General features: G+C 43.2%; 1 protein-coding gene across 2 annotated transcripts in view; it reads right to left on the minus strand.

Annotated features, from left to right (window-relative positions):
* Fgf14 (fibroblast growth factor 14) overlaps positions 1–10,024 on the minus strand; it is a 570,141-nt gene extending 560,117 nt beyond the window's left edge. The window contains exon 1 of one of the 2 annotated variants that reach the window (XM_051161008.1): positions 8,944–10,024. In XM_051161008.1, coding sequence (XP_051016965.1) covers positions 8,944–9,151 — 208 coding nt within the window. In that variant the 5' untranslated portion in view covers positions 9,152–10,024. The remainder of the gene's footprint in view (positions 1–8,943) is intronic. The other variant, XM_051161011.1, reaches the window with a different exon arrangement.
* Between the last annotated feature and the right edge of the window lie 881 nt (positions 10,025–10,905).

Genomic DNA, 10,905 nt, shown 5'->3' on the forward strand with positions numbered 1-10,905 from the left:
GACCTGATAGGCTGTGGCCAGACAGTGGGGTAGGAGCTCCCCAACCCCACCCATCAGAGGTCTAGGGGAGGGGAATAGGGCAGAAGAGGGAGGATGGGAATGGGAAGATAAGAGCAAGGGGATAACAATCAGGATGTAATGTGGGAATAAATTGTGTGTGTGTGTGTGTGTGTGTGTGTGTGTGTGTGTGTGTGTGTGTAATTTATTATATAATGTGCTTCCTATATGCTCCTTCTTCAGTCTTGCCTGACTCAAAGTTGTTTCCACCCTGTGTCATAAGTGTTGCCTAAAGGGTGAATCTGAGTTATATTGACACATGATCTGTTCTTCTTTACCTTCTAAATGAACCACTTGCCAGTCCCTACTGACAACTACTATCTTCAGCTTAGTTGTGGTTTGTACTACTCTCATGTGGTCAAAGTTTAAAACATAATACTCACTTTTCCATACCAACCCACCCTGAGCTTTTCTGTAGTGACTAACTCCTAGGCAGTCATCATAAGTCAATATGATGACTTCTATAGCTTTTGTTGACCCGTAGCTTATCCTGTTCTGCCAACAGCTCCTAGCTAGTATTGAACCATCAGATCCAGCCCAATATTTTTTGCCTGCCCCAAAATTCTTCATGCAAGAACTCTTTACCCTGCTCCTCCTTCGACAACACCTGAGGCACAGGAGAACGTTTTAACTGTATTAAGTTTAGAAAATAACTGGGTGTGGTGAGCACCTGCCTCTAATGCCAGTGTTCTGAATACTGAGGCAAGAGAATGCTGAGTTTATGCCAGCATGGAATGCATTGCAAAGAGAGAGAGGAAAGATAATGTGTACTTGACAAAGAGCCTGTGGTCCTGAAAGACTTCATAAATTTCAGAACTGAAAGTGGACCTGGCAAAACTTTTAAAACTTATGAGTGAGGTTTTTAAAACTTAAAAGTGATTATTCCCCGTAGACCAAAGAGGATGGGAGGGGGAGCCAGTACATACATCCCATATTTCAAAATGCTTAACAGTCCCCCACAAAAAGGCATCTAGGGACAGAATAAGTCAACTGTAAAGTCATCTCATAGCACACAGCACTAGAAAATGGTTGAGAAGCTCTCTGTAGTTTATTCCTCCTGGACTGAGAGACTGGCTGTATTTGTGCCTACAGTTATGAACCAGCTTTTACAGTAGTCACTAGTATTCCCGATAAGGAACTGGTACACGAGGAAGAGGAGAAAGCCGTTCAGGAGCTTCAAGGTAAGCCAACATCTGATAATCACTCATTTTAAAACACAGCTTAAATGTAGTCAAAATAGGCCAAGAAAGATACAGGGAAGGAGACAGGGTGGTGTGGACTAAATGTAAAGGTTTAGGAAATCAAAACTATTTCAAGTGACACTGTGTTAAAATTTTTAACCAGAACTCTTCGATTGCACCCTAAAATGGAGCACAGAAAACTTCAGGAATGTATGTGAGTCTCCTGGAAGTGATTGGGTAAACTGAGGCTAGAATTGGGCTCCAGAAAAGCTCCCAGTCCCCCTTTCCTGCCTTGTACACAAAGAGAGGCAGCCCAGCTCCCTCCTCCCCCCTACACACATACACACTTATTTATTCTCTCTCTCTCTCTCATTTATATATTCACTTTACATCCTGAACATACCCTCTCCCTCCTCTCCTCTGGGTCCCACTGTCTCACTTTCTTTCCCCTACCCAGCTCCGTTCTCCTCAGAAAACTGGAACCCCCCCCTTACCAACACGCCCTGAAACACTAAGTTGCATCAGAACTAAGCCACGCTTCTCCACTGAGGGTAGGCAAGGCTGCCCAGCTAGAGTCAAGTGATCTAAAAGCAGGCAACCTAGTCTATGTCAGAGACAGGCCTCGTTTCACTTGCTAGGGAACCCACATGAAGACCAAGCTGCCCATCAGCTACATATGTGGGGGGAGGGGCAGGGAGGAGGGGCTAGGTTCAGTCCGTGCATGTTCTTTGATTGGTGCTTCATCTCTGTAAGTCATCATAGGGCTAGGTTAGTTGACTCTGTTCGTCCTTCTATCCTTCCCCATAAGAGCTCCCCTATTGTTTGGCTGTGAGTCTCAGCAGCACATTTAAAGTAGCCTGGAGAGGAATAGGCAGAGGCAGCCACTTGTGGGCTGGGACCAGTTCCTTGCCTGGGCTCCACAGGATAACCGTGCTGTTCCCTGCACCAGAAGGAAGAGGGCAGAGTGGTTGGCCCTTGCTTCCAAGTTGCTCCAGTGCCAAGATCTTGGTCACTGCAGTTCCCATAGCAACTGTGGCACCCGCAAAGGGGCCACCTGGGATGCACTAGGGGTCAGAAGTCATCTCCTTGGCAACAGAAACTTGTCTGAGATGGCTGCTCCAGCAGGCTGCTTCTGCCGCATTGCGTGCTGCTTAGCAGAACCCCCAGGAGGGAACTGCCCGGTGGGTAGATGCCCTGCAAGCCTAGGAGGAATGCAACTGCTGGGTCAGGCAGGGAGGAAACCTGCCTACTGCAGCCTGTTCTGATCACCAGCTTCTGCTGGATTTCCAAAAGGTTTCCATGCTTTAAACAGATCAGAGTTACAGAGTTTTAAGACTCATAGTTCTGCACAAAATAATGTTTACAGTTGTAGGCCAGGGCCTCCACTCAAAGCCATAGCTTCCGTGTAACTTTGTTGTCCCTGATACAAATTCCAAGTGTTCAACTCATGGCACAGTGGCTCGGCATCCTCCACCCTATTAAAGTGACTCTTGGAAAAAGGAAGAAAATCAGTTTGGTGGTTGGAAGCACATGGAGCCAAATTACTGCTTTTTAAACTACAAAAGAAAGAAATGCTAGAAGTGAGAAGGCTTCTTTAGAGACAGCTGCCGAGTCAACAACAAGGGGAGAGAGAGAGAGAGAGAGAGAGAGAGAGAGAGAGAGAGAGAGAGAGAGAGAGAGAGAGAGAGGGGAGAGAGACCCAGATGTTGCCTTAGAGAAAGGATATTCAAAGAGAAAAAAAGAAACAAATCACCCAACTTTTTCAGAAAAAGAAATAAGAAAGCAGAATACAATAAAATAAACCCAGATCTGCTACATAGGGAACCAGGTGGGGCTTAAGCCTTCATTCATGATTTTAAGGGCAAGTTTGACAAAGAAAACGCAATTAAACCTTGACTTGGGATTTTAGAGAAGGCTTAGGTATGAGATCTCAGTTTTTTCAGATTCAGAACACTTCTGTAAAATCACCCATGTATACAAAGAGCTAGACACTGATGCCACTGCTCTCATTTTTGTTTACCTACTTATGTTGATGTGATTAGTTTTGTTTTCATCATTCAGGAAACAAGTGAACACTGAATTTAACCAACTATCATACTGGCAGTGACACAGTACTGTGGATCAGCTTTTTAGAGCCATCAACTTTTCATTATTCCTCTTACTATAACATTTTACAAATATGCTGCATATTACAAGCAGAAGCTTTATTAGGAAACAGGAAATGCAATAGTGCCCAACACAACTTTCAGTGCTCTCTATAAAATAGGTTCTCTGTAGACATGTGTTCTTACTTTTGACCTCCATATTTACAAAGCCCTAGGATTTCTTTCTTTTGACTTCCCTAAAGATGTTACTTTTTTTTTTTACCAAAGTAGAATCATTATTTTGTAGCAATTGAATAAATACACAAGAAAAATATCAAGATTCAATGACCCTTCCAAAATAGAATAGCAAAAGTCTGGAATTTCATGTCAGGAAATAAATTGAGAAACTGAGCCATTTCTCTCATAAAATTCCCTGCTCTCCAATGCCCAGGTTTAACTTACACATAGTACACAAACTAAAGGTCTAAATAAAAATGAATAGACTAAGCACTAACATGTACATCTATCTCTGACCCACACCGACCTGAAGGAAGGGCTAAGTTTGGCTCAAAGGTGTGTTTGTTTGTTTGGCTGTTGTTTTGTTTTTCAGCTCTGGTCAGAATGCAATGACTGGATTAAACTTCACAGAGATAGAATTTCTGCCACACTGTTCAAATGTCTCAACTATTTCCCCCTAAGGCATAAGAAACTATTTGGAATAAATACTTCCACTTTGATACAGATGCATGATATTTATAGAAAACTTATGAGTCAGTGTAAATAAGGCATGATGCCTAGATGTGCAAAGGAGTGAAAACATTGGTTGCTATCCTTGTTATCATTTGTATGAAAACACAAAGGTTTTCACTGTATGTCTCACTACAACATGGCAAGCTGGGTTCATTGTAAAGGAATAGTCTGCTCTGGGGAATGTGAGCCTCAGTGTGGAGTCAGCTTTAGCACATTCACAGAGGAATGCATCACCTGAACAACATCATCTGCATTGTGAAAGCTGAGCCTACAATATTATGCATTGATCTTATACTTGTTAACTTGGATGTCAACCTAAAAAAAAAAGAAAAGAAAACAAAACAAAACAAAACAATCCACTCTCCTAGCAATTCAATACTTGGAAGCCAAGCTGAAAATGCCACCTTTGATTCATGAAGTAACACTGCTCTGTGTAACTTAACTTTACTACTTCGGTAACCAAAACCTCCTTGATGGAATCTAGACCCAACTTAGTTTTAAAATACTACAAGAAAACCATACTATCTGAATTTGATATTTTCATTTTCTGTACATTTCGCGTTTAGAAGTTTTGGCCTTGCCAATTTGTGGCTCACACAGCTCTACAGAACCCCAGCAAGCTAAAAAGCAGGGGAAGCGGTGCCTACTCATTTTCTTCCTTCCTTATGTCCCTACTTTCTCACTTCAAAAGAATGTGATAACCCTATATACCAGTAGCTTCTTAAAAATGTATATATAAATGAGTTACTGACATACCATGTGTTTGGGACACCTAAAACAATTACTGAAAAAAAAAGTGGGCCTTGAGGATACCAATGCCAGCAGGAAACAGGTGCTAACAGCTGCTATCAACCTCTGCTTCTTCTGTGGCTAAGTTACTCAGCAGATGAGGCTGAGTTCCATAAAGATAACACAAAAGGCAATGAGTCTATGGAATGTTCTCAGTGCACTTTGTAGAACTATGTATAGATAATCTGCTTCCTACATATCCTCCCACCACAGATACCTGTACTCAAGAAGATTCTCACACATTGTAATATATCTTAAAATCTGAGTTTTCCAAAGTCTCAGCCCAATAAGGAGGCTTGGGGGTCTTGTGTGTGATGTATCAGGTACACCATGTGAAACAATCCCTGAAATCCTTTGCTTGTTTTATGAGTCTGGAGTGACAGCAATGATACAACCTTAGTACTTACCAACCATATTTGTTACCCTATCATGCTTTGCTTCCAGAGCAGTGACCCAGTTTATTTCCCAAACCAGCCTGATATATATATATATATATATATATATATATATATATGTCATTCTGAACTATTATACTGGTTCAAAGAACATACCAGGCCTCCTCCAGGCAAAATAAGTACCTTGTACTTAGTATATTCCTACTTAATGATTTGCCTAAAATACAGTCACCTTGCATGACTCATACTTAAAGCAAAAGCTACAAAAGTTAACATTTCTTCTAAATGCACAGTTATTGCTCTGCTAGGAAAATAGCTGAAAGTAGGACATTTGAGCACGTGTATGCATCCAAATGTGCTCTCTGAAAATCACTGTACTGTGAAATACTAGGTATTTTTAAGAAATTATTATATTCACTCTACATCCAAAAATTTTAAGCTACTGTGATTTATTTTTTTAAAAGAATATGCAGCCAATAAGACTGAGGCAGGGTATGGGATACCTGCCCTAATATGGGAAGTAGTTTAGGGGGTTAATATTTTCCCTGCCTCAGGTTAACTAAGGCTATTTAAAATCATCATCATCATCATCATCATCATCATCATCCCACATGCCTGCTGCATGCTCTTTTCTCATTAGATATCACACAACACAACTACATGCAAAGTAATACTATGGAGGTGATTAGTAACTTCTGAGTTGCTGCATAAATTTCACCTTTAAATCCATGCCGCTATTATCTGCTTACTTTTACACCAACCTGCTCTAAAATTGTCAAGAACCTTTGGCCCAATTCCCCACACTTGTTGATTATTTCAAAACTGAAAATAGTAAGTAAATTATTTTAAAACTTGCAAAGATTGGAAAGAAAAACTAACCTAGAATTTGTCCCTGAAGTAGTAAGGGATGCTCTGCACCACATTCCCTAGTGTTTGGCAGCACTCTGTCAAGTTTTCTTAGTTTGAAACCAGTTAGTTGTCCTCCTTGTAGACTTAAGATAACATAATAGGTGGTAGTCAATCTGCTCTTTTTGTTTTTAACAGTTAAGAGGATTTTAGTCCTTGTTTTATTTTAATTACCCAATTAAATTCTTAGTTGTACTGCTATCTTGGGATCAAAAAGCTGCAAATTATTATAGGCTTCATGTTAATAGCAGAAGAACAGACCTCACCAAGTATAATATTCAGAGGAAATAGCAGGCATGGGTTTGAGTCCAGCTTACAGTTCTGACCCATCAGTGTTCTATTTTTTTTTTTTTTCAGATCTTCTAAGTGCTCAGACTTCCAGTTTGTACTAAAATCCCTGGCAATCTAAGACTTAACTATCCTGTTAGAATAGTAGACAATGTTGTCAGACCCACTGTGGGTGACCAATCACTATACCACTCAAGTACATTAGCACATGTAAGCTGAAAAATAAATTATTCTTAAAATAAATAATAATTTGTTTAACAATTTCCAAAACACTTTGGAAAAAGAAAACTATTCTAGAGGGATGAAAGTGGGTGGGCAGAGGGAAGTCTAATAAAAAGATATTGAACTGAACAAGGATGGTCAGCATTTCCAGTGACATTATTTACAATGAAAACATAAAGACCTCAGAACAAACAAATGGCCAAGTCTCAAAAACAAAACAAAGAGACTTTTTACTGTGTTCCTTCCTCAGAAGAAAACTAAATCTTTTCACAGAACAACACAAGAAGGCTTCCAAAGGCCACTACTTTTACTGTGTGAAGTAGTAGTGGGCCCTCCCTTGCAACTACAGCCTATGCCACTTTGGGAAGTCCTGCCGACAGCTGTTTCATATCCAGACCATGAACCGTTGCTGCAGATGTAGGTGGGTATTATTTGAACCAGGTATCAGTAGTGTCAGGCTGTATGCCAAGGGCTAGAAGCACGCCTTAAGGCTGAGTCGGTAATGCAATGGGTAAGTAAGGTGACCAGTGTGCTGCCCCCTTGGACACATCTTAGAATGGGAGCACCCTTTCAGAGCTGCTAAACGCTGAGTAGCTAAAGAACAGAAGGGTAAAAGGACAGGAGACTGAAGGAGGTTGGTTAAGACAGGCAGTGGATTTAGAACACAGGGTCTAGGGCTATACAGGACAGAAGCAGCAATTCCACTGCAGCATGGAACCCTTCTAAAAGCCAATAGCTGTCTAGTTCCAGAACCTCCACAATCCCCTAAGTGTCCCAGTAAGGGGCAACTTCCCTTGGCCTGACCACAGAAACATCTGCCCTTTAGACACTCATTAACAACTCGCAGGCACCTTGCTTTTTGCTGCAGAAGTGGTGGCCGCAAAGTGTCCTCGACCTCCACACCTACTGCCTCCATCCCCTCCCACCCACGCTCCTCTGTTCTCTCTGCAGGCTGGAGCCACAGCCCCCTCCAAGCGCGTCATCCAGGCGATGCTACATTTGCTAGGTTCAGAGGCTGGGAGAGAGCAGCCACTTGCTGCCCAGCCCTGGGAGTTCTGGATGCCAGCGCGGCCCACTGTGAGCTCCAGGTGTCAGGGCGGCCGAGGAGAGTCATGATCTAGTGCACCGCAGTGTTAGCTTCAGCAGCCTCCGCCACCCGCTGTCACTGCAGGACAGTGGATCCCCCGCCCCCTCCGGCCCCTCAACTCCAGGCACACACATACACACAAACCCGATCCAGGTCCTTTCCCACCTTAGCCCAGCCAGCAGATACTAAACACTCCTGGCTGACAGCGGGAATGATTTAAGAAAAGGTTGCATTCAGCCTCCTTTGCCACAGCTGCCACCACCAGGCAGCCCTCCGGCCTGGCAGCATGAGGGCTGCTCGCCGGCCGATTTGGCTGCTCCCAAATGCCTCAGACTAGATAGACAGTGAGAAGTAAACCCCTGGGACCCGGCTCCCAGAATCACCTGCATTTGCATTTCTTATGTAATATACTGCAAGTTTCCCTGGTTGGAGCCCTTTGGAACGGGGCGCATGATCGCCAGGAGGCGTATGGCAGGGGCCCTACGTTCATCCCACACACATAGTGTGAGACCCACGCACACGATTTCCACGCCGGTTTTTAAAAGGGGAAGGGACGTAAATGGCATATACTAGAGAGACTGGGCATGTTCTTTGGGTCTTGCTTCCTCCGAGCACAAGCCCTGCTCCAGTGTTCAGTGTTCTCAGGCTTGATGTGTCAGAGACAGACTAGGGAATGAGTTAATAGCACTCAGAGCTAGACGGGGGAGGGAGGCGGGGGCTGACGGAGGAGCCAGGCCGTGAGGGAGGGGACGCTTTTACTTTGCTAAAGGTGATGGGGTGGCGAATAATGTGCAAGCTAATCAGAAAGTCTAAAGCTATGCAGAAGTAAAGCAAGCTCTCGGCTCTTTCTCCTGCCACAGTCATAAGCCATAAGCTCTTCAGTATTCCACCAGACATGGGAGACCAAATCCACTTAGTAGGGGGATAAAAAAAAAAAGTTTCCTCCTCCCTCGTAATGATGAATTGTGTCACAGCTAAGAGCTGTTGATCACGGTTTTCGGATCGGGAGGACGCAGATCTGGCGGTGGCTACTTGTTTATTCATGCAACACCTCTATATGCAACACTGTCCGGGTTCCTTGCATGTTCCCCGGCCTCCTGCATAGCAAAACTGCAGACCTAGCTCCGTGAGCAACAGACAGGGTATTACCAGGAAAAACAGAATATGATGCATGCTTTGCTTACCAGTTGGGTTCTTGTTTTTCTTAAGACTCTTGCCACAAAGACACTGCAGCATATGCGTTCCTTTGCTGAAAATGTTCCAAAGAAACCACATTGATTTGGGCGAAAAGCAACCCAGCAGCTTAGACACCCTGAGAAAGAAGAGGCCCTTGTGGTTGCATAATAATAACTTGAAATCAGTTCTCCTGAAGAGGGGCACCGGTTTTACCATAGGAAAAACGTTAATATTCCGTATCTTCTTCCAGTTTTTTCCCCTCACGTGGTATTTTTCTTTGCGACTTCTCAGCGATTGTTTTTTCTCGGCCAGGGTGAATGATTTATCCCCTCTTGATCACCACTGGATCATGACCAAAGGGTTGGAGAGAAAAAAATCCGTTTTCACATGAAGCAAAACCAAAAAAAGCAAAGAAATCCCAACCGAGACCAGAACTAAGCAGGGAGAACAGTGATGCACAAAAGATCCCCAAAGAGAAAATCATAGCCTTTTACTCAATGGAACTGAGGATGGGCGGATCTGCAGAAGGCAAGCCGGATTCATCTTAGAGACAGAAGACTGCCATTGTGTAGCCCCTAGGAAAGAAGAAAAAGAAAAAGAAAAAAGAAAGAAAGAAAGAAAAAGGAAGAAAGAAAAGAAAGAAAGAAAAAGCAAACCACCACCATACACACTCACACACCAATACCACCTCCGATATGGGTCTGGCTGCCAAAGACTGAACCTCCTTCTCCCGCGGTCAATTTTCCTTTTTTCTTTTCTTTTCTTTCTTTCTTTCTTTTTTTAATTTTAAATAAGCAATCACCAGAGCTCCGTAGGATCGGACTGAACCTGCAGTTCTCAATCACGAAGAGATGTGCTGTAGGTGCCCCCTCCCCTTTTCAGTCTCGTAGTAGGTAGAAAGCGCCACAAATCTCCTTCTTCCTTCCTTACACCCTTTCTTCCAGTCTCCTGCCGCCGTGAGCATGAGGAAAATCTCCCCTCCGGATCCCTTGCCCAGCCTCGGCAGTGAGTTACAGGCATTAGAGGGAGGAGGAGGAGGAGTTGAAGTTTGCATTGAAAAGACTGGCTTTCCATGACGTAGCCACGTGCTTTCAGACCCGTCACCAGTGAGGTGCCTCAACCAGCCCTGGGAGGGACTGTCACTGCAGTGTGTGCCACCCCTCTGAAGCGCTCCCCTCCACCAACTCCAGCCCTGCTCCAGCCCAACCCCAGAGACCCTCTTCCTCCACACGCAGCTTATAGGCCTGCAGCTGTCTCTAAGAGCCAGCCAAATGTTCTTCTGTTAAAAGCGCATTTTAAAAGTACAATTAACAATTATAATGAGCAAACCTTCGAAAATACACAGGGGAGGAGTTTAATACCGTTGTACATAACAAAACCCAACTCCACTCATCATCTTCAAAAACAGCATTAACTCTCCTTAAATATTAAGGAAAACTCACGTCCCTTTTTTTCTTGGGATGTGACTTCCTTTCCATGCTCATGGAAAAATGTAAACCAAGTGGATGGCAAATATACATTTCTAGAAACAGCCTTTTAAAAGGACAAACACCAAAATCTAGACCAAAAAGCATATTTTTGTGAGGAGGGTCATATGTACAGGACAATATTTATGTCTTTTCTAGAGAGTCTATTCCTTTGAAGTACTTTTCTGGACAGAAAGTACCCTGATTAGCTCATGATATAACCAGTGGCTTGTTTCTGCCTGCTAATTGAACCAGCATTAAACTCATGCTTTTTTTCCCTCTACATCTATCACACAGACTACAGTATCTCCCAGCAAAGTAGGCACAATTTCCTTCAGCATTCTATTTACACAGAAAAAAAAAATCTAAGGATTTGGGGCAGAGCTGCTGATTTTTTTTGAGAGGTGGGCAATATAACATACACAGCAGTACAGATTGAGACAAAGAACAAAATAACAAACTGTAGTGTCCCTACTACTCAATTCCTGGTGAGCTGGGGATTTA

This window comes from Acomys russatus, chromosome 18, assembly GCF_903995435.1.
Source record: "Acomys russatus chromosome 18, mAcoRus1.1, whole genome shotgun sequence".
Lineage (NCBI taxonomy): Eukaryota > Metazoa > Chordata > Mammalia > Rodentia > Muridae > Acomys > Acomys russatus.